This window comes from Acomys russatus, chromosome 19, assembly GCF_903995435.1.
Source record: "Acomys russatus chromosome 19, mAcoRus1.1, whole genome shotgun sequence".
NCBI lineage: Eukaryota > Metazoa > Chordata > Mammalia > Rodentia > Muridae > Acomys > Acomys russatus.
This window is the reverse complement of record NC_067155.1, coordinates 3,249,100-3,269,327: the sequence shown is the minus strand read 5'-3', so window position 1 is coordinate 3,269,327 and position 20,228 is coordinate 3,249,100. Positions and strand designations below refer to the sequence as shown.

General features: G+C 45.8%; 1 protein-coding gene and 1 pseudogene across 1 annotated transcript in view; one reads left to right on the top strand and one right to left on the bottom strand.

Moving 5' to 3' along the window:
* Tdrd12 (tudor domain containing 12) overlaps nt 1-11,973 on the bottom strand; it is a 78,888-nt gene extending 66,915 nt beyond the window's left edge. Inside the window, exons 1-2 of the mRNA XM_051162186.1 lie at nt 11,950-11,973; nt 6,039-6,197 (exon numbers count right to left, since the gene is read on the bottom strand). Coding sequence (XP_051018143.1) covers nt 6,039-6,197; nt 11,950-11,973 — 183 coding nt within the window. The remainder of the gene's footprint in view (nt 1-6,038; nt 6,198-11,949) is intronic.
* On the top strand, nt 6,802-7,699 carry LOC127203425 (histone H3.3A-like; annotated as a pseudogene).
* Nucleotides 11,974-20,228: the final 8,255 nt, after the last annotated feature.

The following is a 20,228-nucleotide window of genomic DNA, read 5'->3' as shown; positions in this document are numbered from 1 at the left end:
TTTCTATAAATTAAATATATTAGTAGCACTGATAAATGTTCTTAAAAAACTGTTGTATTCTATAATGATATGCCATATGGAAACCAGAAAAGTTTCCAACATCTATATTTATAGATCTTGATGCTGAAGTAAAGAAACTCTTAATTAAATGGTTATCATTATGTAACTTCTCAAGGTCTTATTGTACATCAAAATCACGGTGTGTAAAACAGGAGATGCAAATTAATGCAGGGGATAAAACTGCTCAGCTGTTACTGTTTCCCTACATTAAGAGCAAAGCCATTCCAGTAAAAAAAAAAAATGGGTATATTTGAGAATACTGAAAAATATATGTTCTGGCAAACAATGGTATAGTTATAAGTAGATGTTAGCCCAACATAGATGCTCTCTGAGAAACTCCACCCAGTGGAGGATTGGGACAAATACTGGAAATCATTGCCAAACTCTGGGCAAAGAACTGTGAATTATATAAAAGAGTGGCCCAGATAAAAACATTAACAAGTATTTAAGATTATGGATAAAAGGTAACTTAATAAAAATCATTAGAAACAGATGACATGGGATTAAGACAAGGATCCCATACCAGCCCATATATATATATATATATATATAATTAATTAATTAATATGTCTTGATTGATTGCTAGGGGTTAAAAAACACAACAGTAATAATAATTATAGACACAATAATAAACATTCTTAAGCCATACTGGTACTCTAACTACAACTGGTGTGTAAAGTTAAGAGCTACTATCACAAACTGTTTAAAATAATTAAAGCTTATGGTTTTGTTAGGTACTAGCTCAGTCAATCACAGGTGTTTTCTAAAAATAATGAGCAAATATATAGCTAGAAACAATTCAGACACACTAAAATTAAACAGATGTGGTCCTCTAGCACTTATCTACAGACTACAGATGATAACATTTCTGTTTTATGTCTATAAAATATAGGTTAGAGCAGACAACTGAAAACAGACGAGGATTGAGCACAGATATGCTGGTCCTCAAGCTTATCAGATATCTGCTAAATATAGCATTAATTATATTTAAACTAATTAAAACAGAGATTAACACATCCTAGCAGTGGCTTCCTATGTTTAAAGGTCTGAAAAAATGTTTAATATTTGAGGGTCTAAGAAAGTGTTTAAATGTTGGTAAGTACAAGTTACAGGTTTAAAATAAGAGCAGTGGTTATACTAAACTGGTAAAGTACTGGCTGCTTATTAAAAACGAGTCTGTCAAATCTATATATCAAGTCTTCTGGACCAAAAAAATGTTCATGCTTTTACTGGGTTTCAAAGATATAAGCCTACTCTAGCTGCCTTATGGACACAATTTTAACTTCTGTCTCCAGTCTGTATTTGTCTCAACAGATTTTTACCTGACTTAACAGACTCCATCCAGAGATCACCTGTAAATTACAAGCTGCTAAGATCTAGATCTGCTTTTCCTCCAACAAGGTGGACTTTGTGCTGCCCTCAAAGAGGAATGTTGCTTTTATATAGACCACTCTGGGGTGATCAAAGATAGCATGGCCAAGGTTAGAGAAGGCTTAGAAAAAAGAAAAAGACAACAAGAACAGGAACAGAGTTGGTTCCATAACTTGTTCTCCGCCTCCCCTTGGCTTACTACCTTGTTGCCCTCCATTCTGGGCCCCCTGGTAGGATTTCTCCTCCTTATCCCTTTTGGCCCCTGGGCTTTTAGACGCCTCACTGCCTTTGTAAAACAACAGCTGGATGCTCGAGATGCCCGAGCAATACAGGTGCATTATCATAAACTTGACTTGGCCGACCAAGGCCATGATGAGCTTGAACACTAATGTGCCTCCGTTCCCCCTTCCTTGACACGGTGAGAATGGCATATACTCAGATATTGCCTGCCATAAGGCATGGGCACCTGCAAGGGGTGTGGGACAAGGTACCGCAGGGGGAGGACCCAATTGTCCAACTCGGAGTCCCCTGAGAAGTAAATCTGATTGCATAGAGGTTGATGTCGAAAAATGTCTTGTTCACTGTACGTTGGGGACGCCCACAGACAGTAGATCAGGACCTCCCTCTCCTCCTCAAAAAGACATCTTGACAAGCCAATCTGGCCCTAGGAGGATCAGGTCAATGCTTCCCCCCTCTGCTTAACGCCTGCTCCCTCTGGGGACCAATGCTCCCCTATATAATGGATCCATCTACCTCCTCTTTTAATAAAGAGAGGGAGGAGATGTTGGGGACAATAGGCCATATGGCCAATGTTCAGCCACCCTGTCAGAGCCTGTACCTTTAAGTCTCTGTCCCCCCCACCCCCAGCTTGCCTTTCACCAGAAACTAGCTGACCCTGTTGTGAGTCAGCAGTTAGACTAAAGACAGATAGAGATGGAGCGACCCTGTTATGGTTTAGCAGTTAGACTAAAGCTAGATGAAGACAGAGCAAGATACCCTGTGTGGCAGGACGTTATGACGCTGCCTGGAATTCCCTGTGCTTTGAGAAAAGCCTGCAGCTGGGTTGCTATAGCAACATGCTCCCCTGCCTTCTGACTAATAAAGTTTGAGAGTTTGATCAATCAGACCTGCTCTCCTTCTTTGTGTCTTGCATTTTTCAACAGGTGACCTTCCTCCCGAGTTTTAGTCGAACCCCGCAGGTCAGGGCAGCAGACTATGGTTTGTCTTGCGCTCTGGCAGAGGCACAGTTTGCCAGCTGCAGGTAGTTTCTCCAGTTGTGTGACATTTGAAATTCTGCTAGTGTGTGTGTGTGTGTGTGTGTGTGTAGTTGGTCATTTAGGGAGATTAGTTGCAGTTTGCTAGTGGCCATTGTCAAAGAAGAAAAAGGAAGGAAATTAGATTCAGGTATTTTCGTATTTCCACTCTCCCCTCTATCCTTGTTTCTTTTCTATCTAGTGTTAGGGGGTTAAACGGGGGGGGGGGGGCGGATTAAGAGTGGGAAAAATAAGGACCCACAAAGTAGCAAAGAGCAGCTACAGGGACACATGAATCTTACTGCAAAGGGGAAACAACAGACACTGAGGGTGGATGGGGACAGGGGACTGGGGGTTGGGTGGGGTCGGCTGGGGTGTGGGAAGGAGAGAGAGAGAGAGAGAGAGAGTACTGGGAGAGACAACTGGAATGGTGGGGGAGGAGGGCATCTCTGGGAAGAGCTAGAAATCTAGGGCAATGCAAACTCCCAGGTATCAATGAGGGTGACCCTAGCTAAGATTCCTAGCAATGGGGCTCCGCAGCCTAAACTGGCCATGTCCTGTAACCAGGCAACACTTCCAGTGGAGGGACTAGGACACCAAGCCAGCCACAAAACCTTCGACCTAAATTTGTCCTGCTTACAAGATGTGCTGGGGTAAAGGTGGCAAAGAATTATGGAAGTGGCCAACCAATGGCTGGTCTAGCCTGAGACCTGTGCCATGAGAGAGAGGAAGCCGTGGATGGCCAGGAGCCAAAGGCCGGAGAGCCCAAAAACCTAGGTAGAACCAAACATGAATGAGGGAGAGAGAGAGAGAGAAATAAGGAGGGAGGGAGGGGAAAAGAAAAAAGTCAGCAAAACAACTCTTAATGGTACTCTGCTATACTCATAGATTGACATCTGGCCCAGCTGTCACCAGAGAGGCTTCACCCCGCCACAGAGGAAGACGCGTGACCCACGGCCACACATTAGGCCTAGCTTGGGGGATCCTGCAAAGCAGGGGAAGCAGGAAGAACTGTAGGAGCCAGAGGGGTCCAGGACAGCACAGGAAAACCCACAGAATCAAGCAGCCTGAGCCACAGGGGCCCCAGACAGCCAGGGAGCCTACACAGGGCTGGCCTCGGCCTCTGCACACATGCTCCAGTGTGTAGCTGGCCTTCTCGCGGGACTCCTAAAAGTAGGAACAGGAGCTCTGACTCTGCTGCCTGCCTTTCCGACCCTTTCCTAACTGGTTTGCACTGTCCTAACTTGACAGGAGAGCAGGTGCCTGGTTTTACTGTAACTTTATATGCCACGGCTGGTTGATATCCGCGAAGCCTGCCCTTTTCTGAAGAGAAGGGGAGGAGAGGTGGATGGTGGGGAGGGGAGGAGGACTGGGAGGAGAGGAAGGATAGAAAATTGGTCCAGATGTAAAATAAATAAAAAATTAAAAAAAACCACTCATTCTTAATTGTTTATACTATAAACTCTTTTTCTTTCCATTTTTGTTTTGTTTTTGAGGCAGGGTCTCTACAAGCTCTGGCTGTCCTGGAGTTCACTCTGCAGAGCAGAGCAGTCTGGCTTTGAACTCTACAGAGACCTGCCTGCCTCTGCCTCCTTCTACATGCTGGGATCAAAGGTGTGCGCCATCATACCCACCTAACTAGTCTGTATTTTATGAGTTGATAAATGAGGGAAAGCTCTACACAGGTGAATCTTAACTCTGGGTACAGAAGGAAGGAGAAAAATATTATGTCAAAAACACAAAGGAAAGAGTTGATCTAGGCAGTAGTGGTCACTACTGAAGCATTGGTGACAATGTCCAGGCTGAGGCCAGGCTGTCACCACCTCAATCCACTGGCATCTTGAACTGTTACAGGGTTTCTCAGTTGTGTTATATAAACATGTTTTTGTATTAATCCCAGGTGTGGGCTATGGGGGCTGCTCCAGTTTGCCCAGGGCTGATAACAGCCTGTGATGAGAGAGCTGTGACCTTTGTCAGCTGTGAACTGCCCCGTGTGGGGGCGTGGTCTTTGCCAGTGGGAATAAATACCAACACACACACACACACACACACACACACTCACTCAAACTCACACACACACTCACACACTGCTCCTAGTTGCTGTTGATGCAGTTTGTCAAGGAGTTGAAGATATCCTGAAACACGGATCAGACTTGCCCCAAGGAACATTAAGACCCTAAAGAGTGGGCAGTAGCTAAAGAGAACCACGCCCCCTTCCCCCTAACCTTCTTTCTCTCCTACCTGGTGTTGAGGTGTTGCACTGGATTGGGGTAGAGAAGAAAGAAAGAGAAATAAGGAAACCAAAATAAAAGTAGATTTTTTTTTTTTTTTTTGATTTTTCGAGACAGGATTTCTCTGGGTAGCCTTGGCCATCCTGGACTCACTTTGTAGACCAGGCTGGCCTCGAACTCACAGCGATCCGCCTGCCTCTGCCTCCCGAGTGCTGGGATTCCACGCCCGGCTTAAAAGTAGATTTTTAAAAAGCATACCTACAAGGAAGTTCATGGCATAAATATTATTGAGGGAAAGAGAACCCAAATGTGTCCAAAACATCTAGCTTTGCTTATCAGTCTATACAAAACATAAAGGACAAAAGAAAAAGTTTACAAAGCAATCAGGCCATATGAACGCATGTGCACACACACACTCACACACACACTTTAAAGGTATGTTTTGAAGCTAACATTCAGTGTTACATGAAAAATAATACATTATGTTACTAATGATAATGGGGGGAGGACTCAAATATTTTCTAGTTCTCAAAACACATTTTTTAAGTCTTTTCCTACCACACTATTATAAAATTTCACTTCCCTGAGAATGGCCTAAAAAGAGGGCCAGACTATGGGTAATGGGAGTTTATATTACAAGAACACAGAGGGGCCAGGGCATGGAACATTAATTGACCAAAGCCAAAGGAGAGGGAGAGACAGAGGGAGGGAGGGAGGGAGGGAGGGAGGGAGGGAGGGAGGGAGGGAGGGAACGAGCCCTGATTTAACCCCATGCCATTTGCTGAAGGCCCTATGTGTGTATGTTGGGCCCAGGAGACAGCCTGTGCCTTGGTTTAGACCTCATGTTGTCTCCTTTGCCCATGTTATAAAAAGTCAGGTGAGTGAGATGTCTCTGCTGCCAAGGTCGATGGCCCAAGTTTGATGCCCGGAACCCACATGGTAAAATAACCTTGCCAACATCCTCTTCAAGACTAGGTTCTAGCCTGTGCAGAATACATCAGCACCAGGCAATCATAGGAAACAGGAAAAATATTCCAAACGCTTTTACTATCTCCATACAGAAGATTTTGTAGTTTGAGCACTGTTTTAAGACCCTGAGATGAAAGCACATTTAGGTACATACCTGCCCTTCTTCCAGCATTAATGGTTTTATTTCTATGTCTTGACACATGCTGTTATAGAAGTCATTCATGGCACTGTTTAGTTTTTGGTAGTCAACTTCTTGTTCTAAAAAATGGCTACATCCTTTTATAATTACCCAGAAGCAACCTGGATCTTCAATCTGTAATATTTTAAGAAGACAAAGCAATGTATGATTTAAAGGTAGAGTCATGTGCTATCAGCCTTAAACCACAGTGACTATTTCTAATGTAAGCGACTAACAAGTCCTTGACAAGCACTTTGATGATCGGATTGAGAGCCCCAAGGTGGCATATCTATGTGAGTTTGATGCCAGCATGGCCTATATAGTGAGTTCCACAACAGCCAGAGCTACGTAAGTGAGGCCTGTCTCGAAAAAAACAACAAACAAAAAATAAACAAGTTCTGATTGAAGATAAAGTCCCAAAATACACAAATAAGAATAGGCAAGCAATTCTCAATTACGTATACAATCAAAAGGACATAGTGGCACACACATGTAATGGCAGTACTCAGGAGGCTGAGACAGGGAGATCCTAAGTTCAAAACCAAACTCTGCCACCACAACAAGAAAAAAAATGCCCTTAATCTCCAATATTTAAAAAGTATACATGATACATACAAGCAAGCCATGGACAGTATCTATATCCTGTTTTTAAGAAACAAAATGAGGTGTTCGCAGCTGTCGCCGTTTGCTGAGCTCCAGCCGAGGGAGAAGGGGGGGTAAGTAAAGAGGTGCCCTTACCATGGCTCGTACAAAGCAGACTGCCCGCAAATCCACAGGTGGCAAAGCACCCAGGAAACTACTGGCTACAAAAGCCGCTCACAAGAGTGCGCCCTCTACTGGAGGGGTGAAGAAACGTCATCGTTACAGGCCTGGTGCTGTGACACTCCGTGAAATCTGACGCTATCAGAAGTCCACTGAACTTCCCATTCGCAAGCTCCGCTTCCAGCGTCTGGTGCGAGAAATTGCTCAGGACTTCAAAACAGATCTGCGCTTCCAGAGTGCAGCTATTGGTGCTTTGCAGGAGGCAAGTGAGGCCTATCTGGTTGGCCTTTTTGAAGACACCAACCTGTGTGCTATCCATGCCAAACGTGTAACAATTATGCCAAAAGATATCCAGCTAGCACGCCGCATACGCGGAGAACTTGCTTAAGAGTCCGCTATGAGGGGAAACATTTCATTCTCAAAAAAAAAATTTTTTTTTCCTCTCCCTGTTATTAGTAGTTCTGAATGTTAGATATTTTTTCCATGGGGTCAAAAGGTACCTAAGTATATGATTGCGAGTGGAAAAATAGGGGACAGAAATCAGGTATTGGCAGTTTTCCATTTTCATTTGTGTGTGAATTTTTAATATAAATGCAAGATGTAAAGCATTAATGCAAGCAAATGTTTCAGTGAACACATTTCAACAGTTCAACTTTATAACAATTATAAGTAAACCTGTTAAAATTTTCTGGACAATGCCAGCATTTGGATTTTTTAAAAATAAGTAAATTTCTTATTGACGGCAACTAAATGGTGTTTGTAGCATTTTTATCATACAGAGGATTCCATCCATTCACTATACTTTTCTAACTGAGTTGTCATACATGCAAGTACATGTTTTTAATGTTGTCTGTCTTCTGTGCTGTTCCTGTAAGTTTGCTATTAAAATACATTAAACTATATATATAAAAAAAAGAAACAAAATAAAACAAAAAAATCCAAGAACATGTGTGGTGAGCCAAGCAAGCCCTGAGTGAGTGTGTAAGGAGAAGATAAAAGCCTACGTGCATGTGTCTTGTTGACATGGACACAGGCACATCAAGGACACCAGTGCCTCAGACCTGTGGGACTAGCAAAGCCTTCCCCTGGTGGAGTGTGGATGTTCACAGTGTGTGTAAGCTGGCAACCAGAGCTTCCTCCCCCTGCATGACTGCCACCTTAGATGGCTGTCCTACATAGACTCCTATTGAGGCTAGCTAACCCTCATCCTCCTGGTGTACAGACTGCACTCACTGAGGTGCTGGTTACTGCCTATAGATGCTGTCACTCCATCAGCGTGCACACAGCGCACCAATCCCAGCCTGTGGCAGGAAGCATGGCAGCACACAGCTGGACATGGTGCTGGAGCAGCAGCTGAGATCTACATCCAGACCCCCAGGTGGCACTGGGCGTGGCTGGGGCTTTTGAAACCCTCAAAGCCCACCTCCACTGGCAAAAGTCCTCCACAAGGGCAAACCCTCTTTCCCCAATCTTTCCCGACAGCACCAGTCCCTGGCGAGCAGGCATTTACATCAGCCTACGGAGGCCATCCTTCTTCAAACCACCACACATATAAACACCCAAAACTCCACAAAAGTGCCATTTTTAGAAATAAGCTTCAAAATCAAAGAGTTAAATTTGAATTAAAAGTATCAGTTAAAACTCCCACTGGTTTTTCAAATGCATACCCCACCGCTGCCTACTGAGAGGGCCAAGCAGCAATAAGACACCATAACTTTGTAGGCCACACACCAGAGGACAGGAATGTAAGCGTTTGGGTTAGTATTTTTCTAGTCTTTTGAATGTTTGATTTTGTTGTTTCAAGACAGGATTTCTCTGTGTAGCCTTGGCTGTCCTGGAACTCACTCTGTAGACCAGGCTGGCCTTGAACTCAGAGATCCCCCTGCCTCTGCCTCCTGAGTGTTGGGATTATGATATTTTCTTTTAAAGACCAGATTTCACTATGTATCTTGACTGACCTGGAACCAGCCACATAACACAAAGATCTAGACGCCTCTACCTCCTGAGTGCTGGGGTTAAAGGTGTGCACTACCATGCTTGATTATTTGAAGGTTTTTATAATAATTGGGAGATGGGGGAAGACAGCAGTCATTCCGATTTTGGTAACTGAAGATTCACCTATAGTCATTAATTAGTAGCATAGATACCACCTCCATGCTGACTATAATAAGGATGGGATAAGGCAAAGCCCAGTAAAACCATATGAAGAACCAGTCACTGGGGACGTAGCTCAGCGGTGCACACTTGCCTGACATCTCAAGGTCCAGCGCTCTAGCCTAGAAAGGGAGGGACGGAGGGAACCCAGGCTGCCTAGATGCTTAACTTTCGAGGGCCTGAAAACAGCTCTTACAGTATGCTCCAGAACTTGAGGGCCAGATGGTTGTTGTAAGCGTTCAAAGAGTCTTAGCCATGAAACGGAACTCTGTCATGTTTTGGTTTTGAGGCAGGCTAGCCTCAGATTTGCTATCGCAGAGTGACCATCTCCCGAGTGCTTGTAAGAGGCTCCCAAGAGTGTGGCACGACACGCAGCTGTCTTTACAAATGGGCTCTCTATTAATGGACAGGAAGTAAAACACAGGAAATGAAAGTCTAATGGTGTACCCACTGCTTCATTTAGCATTGGCTGGATTGTGCTAAGTAACACTGTAAGACAAGACTGTCAGGAAAACCGAAAAGAAATAAACTTGCCAGTTTCTATAGGCATGACTATCTACACAGAAAATCCTAAAAAAAAAAAAATTACAACTACAGTGAAAATTATAAAATTATGATAAAAAGAAATCGAGTCAAAAATACACGGAGAGCCAGAGCGCACGCCTCTAGAGCTCAGCACTCTCAGGAGGGCAGCACCGCCTTAGCTTCAAGGCCAGCCTGGTCTATACAGTGAGTTCCTGGCAAGCCAGCGCTAGAGTGAGACTCTGTCTCTTAAAAAAAAAAAAAACATGGAAACACAACCACACTTGCGGGTTGGAAGATTTAATATTGACAGAAATTGATTAAGATGTTAATACTGAGCCCTTTAATCCCAGCCCTTGGGAGGCAGAGGCAGGTGGATTACTGTGAGTTTGAGGCCAGCCTGGTCTACAAAGCAAGTCCAGGACAGCCAGGACTACACAGAGAGACCTTATCTCTAAAAACCAAAAAAACAAAACAAGCAAACAAAAAAACCCAAAAAAACAAAAACATAACAAAACAAAAAAAATGTAAATACTGACCTACAGATTCAGTTCTCACTGTTATCAAAGCCTAATGGAGATATATATATGAATGAAACTTTAAGGGACCCTAAGTAGCCAATAAACCTCTAAAACCAACAAAGCTAATGTGCTGGGGACGTAGCTCATTAGTAGAGTGCTTGCCTAGCTATGCATGAAGCCCAAGGTTCAATCCCCAGCACTAGAGAAAACTGACCATGGTAGTGCATGCCTGTGCTCCCAGCACTCCTGAGCTGGAGGTGAGCATCGGGCAGACGCCAGTCTCAGCTGGAGACACTGTATCTAAACAAAACTACAACAGAGGGCCTCATACCTGATTTCAGAAACTTACTATAAAACTACAATCATCAGTCAGTGCTGTTTATCTCTGAGCCATCTCTTAAGCCTCCAGAGGACCTGGCTTCAATTCCCAGCACCCACATGGCAGCTGACAACTGTCTGTAATTCCAGTTCCAGGGGATCTGACACCCTCATATTGACATGCATGCAGGCAGGCAGAACATCAGTGTACGTTAAATAAAGATTTTTAAAAATTACAATAATCAAAACAGTGTGGTGCTATCGTTAAGTTAGACACACGGAGCAGAAGAATAAAAATCCCAGGTCTGCCTCCTTGACGACGCGGCCCAGTAACAGCTGACAAGGGTATCAAAGTCATTCTAAAGCGAATGATAGTCTTTCCAAAACGTTAGTAGGAAACCGAATATTTCAGCCAAAGAACGTACTTACGAGTTAGCACCATGTGGAAAAATGAATTCAAGGGCCTGGCAGGATGGCTCGGCGGGAATAGGCACTTGCCGGGGAAGCCTGGGAACCTGTGTTCAATCTCCAAAACTCACGGGAACAGTACGAAGAGAAGTAACTCTACAACTACCACATGATGCCGTGCACATGCCTCCTCATAATGAACATGAATGCACCCACACAATAAAAATGTAAAAAAAAAAAATCAAGCCAGGCGTGGTGGCGCACGCCTTTAATCCCAGCACTCGGGAGGCAGAGGCAGGCGGATCGCTGTGAGTTCGAGGCCAGCCTGGTCTACAAAGTGAGTCCAGGATGGCCAAGGCTACGCAGAGAAACCCTGTCTCGAAAAAAAAAAAAAAAAAAAAAGTAAAAAAATCAAAATGTACCAAGGCTAACACAGAGAAACCCTGTCTCGAAAAACAAAAAGGAAAAATAAATAAATAAATAAGTAGATTAGTTCAAATAAGCAGGGCCTGTAAGACAATTTTAGTAAAAGGTGCTTGCCAACAAGCCTGACTACCCAAGTTCAATCCTCGGGGCCAGCTGCCCTCTGACTTCTACACGTGCATCAGGGCACGAGCACTCCCACACCCATAATACACAAATAAATGTTAGAATAAGTGACTGTACTAAGATTACAAGGTCTACCTTTACATAATAAATTTAATTGTTGTTACAATTAAACTGATCTGTCGATTAGCTTGCCAATGAATATATAATTGTGGGAAGTGTGTGTGTGTGTGTTTACAATTTATTTACTGTATATGAGAGCTCTGTTTTCATGCACACCAGGAGAGGGGTTCAGATTCCAACTACACATGGTTATGAGCCACCATGTGGTTGTTGATTACTGAACTCGTTAGAGCCATCTCTCCAGCCCCCAAGGGAGGTGGTGTTTATAAGCTCGGTCCTCCCTACGTAGCCCAGGCTAGCCCGGGCTGTGATTTTCCTGCACGCTCCACTGAGCCCAGTTCACACTGTTGGATATTTGAAGGATGTTAGCATTTGCCGCCATATCTGGAACCAGGGTGTGCAACTGCGTCACTCGCTTCTCTGAGAGCGAGGCGAGGGCGCCCCGGGCTTCGGGGGGGCGGGGGTCCCCAAGATGGCAGTCGCACGTGGGGAAGCTCCTCGAGAAAGGAAGGCAGGCCTCGGGCACTCCTCACCTTCAGCACCAGGACCTCGAGCATCCCGACGATGATGCGTCCCTCCTCCTTCTCTCTCAGGCTAGTTCGCACCACACGGGCCCGGAGGCAGCGCGCTGAGTGGCAGTGAGCGACCCTCACCACCGAAGGCCTAGCCTGGGGCCTAGTGCAACCAGCAGCCTTCGCAAGCCCCTCGCACGCACGCACGCACGCACGCTCGCACGCACGCACCCTCGCACCCTTAACGGCCCGCCTCACTCCGCGCCTGCGCACAGGGCTCCCGAGGGCTAGAAAGCACCTGCGCGCCAACGGCCTGGATAACGGCGAGGTTGTGCACAGCGCCACCCTGAGGCGGGGCGGTGAACTACAGGGCTAAGAAGGATGGACGGTCCCTTGGAGTCAAGTGCAACCTTACAGAAACTTTTTTTTTGGGGGGCGGGGGTTGGTTTTGGTTGGTTGGTTGGTTGGTTGGTTTTTCGGAGACAGGGTCTCTTTGTGTTAGCCTTGGCTGTTCTGTACTCCCTTTGTAGACCAGGCTGGCCTGGAACTCATAGGGATCCTCCTGCCTCTGCCTCCTGAATGCTGGGATTAAAGGCCTGCGCCACCACGCCTGGCTTTACAGGAACTTTATAGTCCCGCGAGGACGAGTCTCTAGCAGTATTGTCTGCCAGGAAGCCCTGCTCTCCACTTTCCGTGGGCAGCTTCCCTCGTCCATCTCAGCACTTACATTGGGTCTGTCCTGTATCTTCACCTGACTTTGGCTTGCAGCTATGCGCGGGGTCTTAACCAGCCATCCAGGTTGCCTGGCTCCCTGACAGCATTTCCACCTGGCCACATTCCAGGAAAGGCCCCACCTCCTGAGCCCGGTTCTGCCCACACCTGTGTTTTATTGTTGTAGCATCCTAGGGGTTCTTTTACCTCCCATTTTCTCATCTCATATGGGGCCAGGCACACATGGCGGTTCTAAGTTACATGTGGCCACAGTGTGGAACATAGGACACACAGAAGCCCAAGGAAAGATAGCCTATCAGTGCGTCATCAACTAACAAGAAGAAATGGAATAATATCCCATTAAAATGAAAGGAACCCTGACTCTTCTGACCCAAATAGTTTTGCAAAAGAATTTCATTATTTGAGGGTCGAATTTTGATAATTTTTTTTCTTGAGTTTGTAATTCGTTTTCCGGTAAGGGGATCAAGATGGCAAACAGACGACCGGTTTCAACTGTGGAAACTGCAGGAAAGGGGGTCACGTGTTTAGGAAACTATGTACACACAGCATCCAGGTTTAAAAGTAAGCTTGGTGCTATGGACAGAGTTCAATGGGTAAAGTGCTTCTTGCCACATACATATAAAGACCGGAGCCAATCCTCAGATTTCATTTTTAAATTTATTTTTTTAAAGATTTATTTATTTTATTTATTGCATACGAGGGCTTTATCTGCAGAAGAGAGTATCAGATCACATTATAGATGGTTGTGAGCCACGATGTGGTTGCTGGGAATTGAACTCAGGACCTCTGGAAGAGCAGGCGGCGCTCTTAACCACTGAACCATCTCTTCAGCCCCAGATTTCATTATTTTTTTTAAAAAAAAAATCCAAGTGTGGTGGTGCAATTACAGTGCTTGTAAGGAAGAGATAGGCAAAGACCTGGGCCTTGGTGACCAGCAAGCCCACGCCTACTTTGTAAGCATCAAGAGGGGGAAGACAAAGAGGAAAAGAAAAGAAAAAAACAAGTGGGGCTAAGTGGATGGCTCAGTAAGTGAGAGCACTCACTGTGCAAACATGAGGACTCGAGTTCAAATCCCCAGCACCCATGTACAAAGCTAAGCATGGCTATGTATGCCTATAGGCCCAGAATTGAGGTAAAAGACAGCTGCTTCCTAGGAGCTCCTGGCCAGCCAACCTACTCAAAATGGCGGCCTTGAGATTCAGTGAGAGACCCTGTCTCAAGGGACTACAATAGAGAGCATATGCTTTCCTTTGGCATCCATGTGTTTGGTGGTGGGTGTGCACATCACACATGGTGCAAACACACGTACATAGCCAAGGTAGATGGCTCCCAAGGCACAACACCAAAGGTTTTAGGCCCACAGGGACAAATGCACCCAGAAAAATAAGCTTGAAGCTGGGCCTGGTGGCTCATGCCTTTAATCCCAGCACTCGGGAGGCAGAGGCAGGCAGATCTCTATGAGTTCGAGGCCAGCCTGGTCTACAAAGTGAGTCCAGCAGAGTCAAGGCTATACAGAGAAGCCCTGTCTTGTGAAAACATTTTTTTTACCTGGCTTATGGAAATTAGAATTGCGTGTTCATGACTCTGAATGGCCAAGGCTACTGAGTTGACTATGAAGACACACTCCTGTTATCCTAGGACTCCAGAAGCTGAGACAGGAGAATTATAAGGCAAGGGTAACCTGCATTGCTCACATAGCTCTTGAGCAACTAGGTCAGCTTAGGAAGACCCTGTCTCAAAAGGATGACAACAGTAAACAAGAATCTCTCTTTGGGGGGCTGGAGAGATGGCTCAGTGGTTCAGAGCATTGCCTGCTCTTCCAAAGGACCAGGGTTCAATTCCTAGCACCTACATGGCAGCTCACAACTGTAACTCCAAGATCTGACACTCTCACACCAAGGCACATAAAATTTTTAAAAAATTAAATAAAATAGATTTTTTAAAAAAGAATTTTTTCTTTCTACTTTTGAGACAGGGTCTCACTATGTAGCCCTGGCTGGCCTGGAATGCACAGAGACACACCTGCCTCTGCCTCTCTCCCGAGTGTTGGGATTAAAGATGTGAGCCACCACCTACTAATATACAGCTAACAAGAGAGCTGACCCTGGTGGTCCAGTCGCCAGCTCATCCTTACCTGTTGCCTCTGCCTGCACCATACCAGCCACACACATTTTTCTGTTCTATGTAACAAATTTTTTATAAAACTACCAGCTTTTTTTCCTCTCATATTCTTCCCTACTCCTCCCACAGACACTTCTGCTTATTAAAGAAATATGCTTTTTTTTTTTTTTTTTTTTGTCTCTCTGTATAGTCCTGGCTGTCCTGGACTTGCTTTGTAGACCAAGCTGCCCTCAAACTCACAGCGATCCACCTGCCTCTGCCTCCCAAGTGCTGGGATTAAAGGCATGCGCCACCATGCCCGGCAAGAACTTTTATAAGTTTTCCATGAAATTTCTGAGAGCAAGCTCCTGTCTGAGTTCGTTTAAACACTTGCAGTCTTCTCCAGCCTTGCGTAGTTATTCGGACTTACCGCCTATACTTGATTGAGTTCCACATCCGCGTTTCAGCTGTACGCTTCCATCTCCAGAGCCCATACGCAGGGCTGGACCGCTGGCTCAGTGGTTTACAATGCTGGCTGCTCTTTCTGAGGACCCAAGGTAGGATCCCAGCACCCATAGCGGGTGGCTCACAACCTCTGGTAACTACAGCACCAAGGGATCCAGTGTCCTGTTCTGTGGGTACCAGCATACATGTACACACACACACACACACACACACACACACACACACACACCACACACATTATAGATGTCTTATTAAAAGAACTTTGATTAAATTAATCTTTCAGTTATCTGTGGAACTTGTACTCGTGGCTTTTTTTTTTTTTTTCAGAGATGGAGGATTTTCAGAGCCCACATACACAGCCTTTACAGGCGACTGATACAGAGTTATTATGATGGTGTGTACGCCCCTCCCCGCCCTGCCCCCACCAATTTTACATATATTGCCCAGCTATCCCATTACTGACTGCAGATGTTTGTAACATTTCTTTTTTTTTTTTTTTCCCCTTAAAATCTGGTTGTTTTATTTACACATTCTTCATTTGTTTCACTCTCTATCCCAGCCAGACTTTGAAGTGCTCAAACTCAGCATCCTTCCTGACTGAGCTGCTCAGGTTCTGAAATTATAGGTATATTCGTCTCATCACCATATTATCACCCGACACGCTCTCTCTCTCTCTCTCTCTCTGTGCGTGTGTGTGTGTGTGTGTGTGTGTGTCTAGGAGTAGATGTATGTATGTGTGTATGCATGTATGCGTGCACATGCATTCATGTACGTGTGTGCAGTCGCCTGTGTGTGTGTGCATGTGTGTGTGTGTGTAAAGGAGTGGGTATATGTATGTGGGTAGGTGTGTGTGTTTGCGTGTGTGTGTATAGGGATGGGTAGGTGTGTGCATGTGCATGTGTGTGTGTATGTGTGTATAGGTGTGCGTATGTGTGTAGGTGTGTGTGTGTGTGTGTGTAGGTTTGTGTGTAGGTGTGTGCATGTGTGTGTGTATGTGTGTATGTGTGTATAGGTGTGCGTATGTGTGTAGGTGTGTGTATGTGTGTGTGTGTAGGTGTGTGTAGGTGTGTGTAGGTGTGTGTGTTTGCGTGTGTGTATAGGGATGGGTAGGTGTGTGCATGTGCATGTGTGTGTGTATGTGTGTATGTGTGTATAGGTGTGCGTATGTGTGTGTATGTGTGTGTGTGTGTGTAGGTGTGTGTAGGTTTGTGTGTAGGTGTGTGTAGGTGTGTGTGGCAGCCAGAGGTTGACATTGTTATATATGAATGACCTGGCTTGGTGGGGCGCGCCTTTAATGCCCGCACTCTGGAGGCAGAGGCAGGCGGATCTCTGTGAGAGTCAGGGGGAAAAGGGACTGTGAATGATAAGAGTACTGGACACGGGCTGGGCTCTAAGACAACAAAAGTTCAGGTTACAAAAGCAGCTCTTATTCAGAGCTGTTGGAGAAGATGGTCGCCGCAGGTAGGAAGCCTTGTAAGTTTCTCAGAATGACTCCTTGCGCGAGACACGTTTCGTTCAGATTAAATGAATGCAGCGAGCAATGGCCCAGACCTATAATCCCAGCACTCAGGAGGCTGGAGCAGGAGGATCAGGAATACAGGGCCATCCTTGGCTACGTAGAATGCCTGGGCTACACAAGGTTGTGTCAAAACAAGAGACGTTGCTGGCCATGGTGGCGCACGCCTTTAATTCCAGCACTCAGGAGGCAGAGGCAGGCGGATCGCTGTGAGTTCGAGGCCAGCCTGGTCTACAAAGTGAGTCCAGGACAGCCAAGGCTACACAGAGAAACCCTGTCTCGAAAAACCAAAAACAACCCCCCCACAAAACCCCAAGAGGTCTCAAACAATGAGGTGAGCTCTTGTAATACCTTATCTCAGAAGGCCAAGGCAAGGGGATGCTGTGGAGTGTTGGGGGATGGTCTGATGTATTTTGATGCTAATTATTGCTTGCTGTCTCTGTGACCCACCTTTTTGATTAATAAAAAGCCATCCCACCTGGGCAGGGCAAAGGAGATAGGTGTGGCTTAGAGAGAGGGTGAGAGAGAGAGAGAGAGAGAGAGAGAGAGAGAGAGAGAGAGAGAGAGAGAGAGAGAGAGCGGGGGGGGGGGGGGGGAATTCTGGGAAGAAGAAGAAAGACCACCATGAGGAGGAAGGAGGGGGCCCCCGCGAGGAGAAAGAAGGCCGCCATGCATTAGATGAAAGAGAAACACGTAGCGGGCATGGATGGAGATTCGACCCAGATGAAGAACATTAACAAGTATTTGGGATTATGGATGGGAGGTAGCTTGATAGAAGTTATTAGAAGCAGATGGCATGAGATTGAAGCAGGGATCCCATGCCTGCCCCACTATGGGAAGTAGTTTAGAAGATTAATGTCTAACCTGCCCCAGGTTAAGTAAGGCTATTTTAAAATATAACAAAGGTCTGTGACTTAATTGATTGGTAGCTTTTTTAAAAAAAAGATTAATTAATTAATTTAATATATATACAGTGTTCTGCCTGCATGTACACCTGCCTGCCAGAAGAGGGCACCAGATCTAATGATAGATGGTTATGAGCCACCGTGTGGCTGCTGGGAATTGAATTCTGGAAGAGCAAACAGCACTCTTAACCGCGGAGCCATCTCTCCAGCCCATGAAGCTTATGTTTAAACAAATACAAAAGAGTCTAAATGACTTGTGTGATAGCCGGGTTAAGAAATAAGCTAAGAAAAACAGACGCTGTTTTATAAAAAAATAACTTCCATAAGCCTAGATCACATGGCGGGGCGGTTTGGGGGAGGAGTGTGTGGGGGCCCCTCTTTTTTTTTTATTATTTATTTATTTGTTATGTACACAGTATTCTGCCTGCACGTACACCTGCAGGCCAGAAGAGGGCACCAGATCTCATTATAGATGGCTGTGAGCCACCATGTGGTTGCTGGGAATTGAACTCAGGACCTCTGGAAGAGCAGTCAGTGCTCTTAACCTCTGAGCCATCTCTCCAGCCCCCCCCCCTTTTTTTATTTTATTTATCATTATGTATACAGTGTTTTGTCTGCATGTACACCTGCATGCCAGAAGAGGGCATCAGATCGCATTATAGATGGTGAGCCACCTTGTGGTTGCTGGGAATTGAACTCAGCAGGCAGTGGTGCTCTTAATCACTGAGCCATCTCTCCAGCCCGGGGCCCCTCTCTTAAGAAACAATCATCCTATGAGGAAAGCCAGCTATTATTTTCTGGGACATCTCCTAAAATTACAGGGAGGTGGGGCGGGGGGGGGGGGCGGACAATGTCCTCACTAATAGGTCAGGGCTACTGTCAAAATTCTCTCCTTAGCCGGCATGTCAGCATGCATCTGCCTCTCCACTTCCTCGCGGGCAGGGTGACGGCAGTGAGAGTGAGCACTGTGCTCAAGGCTGCTAATCCTGAGCGATTGTATAGCCTGAGAAGCCACAGAGAACATTATCTGTGGACCCCAAATTTACACACTGGGCCCCGAGAGATGGCTTGGCAATTGAGGGTGTTCTCAGAGCCGGGAGATCGTGGCCCACGCCTTTAATCCCAGCCCATGGGAGGCAGAGGCAGGCAGATCACTGTGGGTTCGAGGCCAGCCTGGTCTACAAAGCGAGTCCAGGACAGCCAAGGCTACACAGAGAAGAAACCCTGTCTCGAAAAACAAACAAAACAAAAAAATGTGAGCAAAGTTTATTCCGGCTGCAACTATTAGTGTGTTGTCATCTCCACCACCACCCCTCTCCCGTCACCTCCCCCCCCCCCCCAATCCGGCCTCTGCTTTGCTCTCAGAGGGGGAGTTTCTGTTTTTTCTTTTCTTTTTTTCTTCCTATATTCCATCTCAAAATAGGTTGGGAGAGTGGCTAAGCAGTTTAAAAACTTTCAGGTGGGAGTGAAGGAATCTGAGACACACACACACACACACACACACACACAATGGATGAAATGGGAAAACCAAAAAACGCTAGTCTCTCGTTTTTGTTTTGTTTTTTTTTTTTTTAATTTTTATTTTTGGTTTTTCGAGACAGGGTTTCTCTGTGTAGCCTTGGCCATCCTGGACTCACTTTGTAGACCAGGCTGGCCTCGAACTCACAGCGATCCGCCTGCCTCTGCCTCCCGAGTGCTGGGATCGTTTTTTTTGTTTTTGTTTTTTTGTTTTTTGTTTGTTTTTGTTTTTTTAAAGGGTTGCAGACTTGGCAACAGGAAGAACGGTAGGTAGAGGTGGAAGGAAGTACATCCTTAGGAAGAAAGTGGCGCTGTTGAAGGGAGAAAAAGGGCTCAGCCCCAGAGGCAGCAAGATAACAGGGGCTTCCCGCAGCATGAGAGAGGGAAGCAAACCGGGTTAGAAGGTACACCGCGGCCCCACAGGGCACCTGGAACTTTCGGTTTCAAGCTCCCCGGGTAGGGATGCGGTCAGGGTGAAAGGGTTAAAGAAAAACAGACTGTTCTGAAAGCAAGGGTTAATCTTGAGCCAACCGCACTGCCAGAAGCAGGTGGCCTGGGGTTACGAAAATCACCTGACATAGTTTTCTGGCGTCTTGGAAGACTCAGTTGTGTCACGTGATGCTTTGCTGACACCTGCCTTGTGAGAGGGCACATTATTTAGTTATCTATTTATTATTTTTCCTGGAAGCGAGGTCACATGATGTTTTTTGGAAGACTTGGGAGTTCTGGGAGAGGTCACATGATTTTTTTTGGGGGGGGAGGAAGAAAGGTCACACGATGTTTTTTTGGAAGACTCTTGTGAGAGGGTGTGTGGTGTTTTGCTGGGAGCAGACACGAGAGAGGGCAGGTGATGGTGGGAAGGAATATAAACAGAACCAGGGATGGTGGCTTTTGGCATTTCTACACTGAGCAACACTTCTCTGGTTTTCGCTTAGCAAAGAAACGTTCCAGAGAAGTTCTCGCTTCCGCAGACTAGTGCTGATCTGGCGGAGCCTGGTTCTGCTGGCGCTCGGTGTTGGCTGTTGGACTGGACTGCTGGTACTCCCACAACGTGGAGTGGAGCT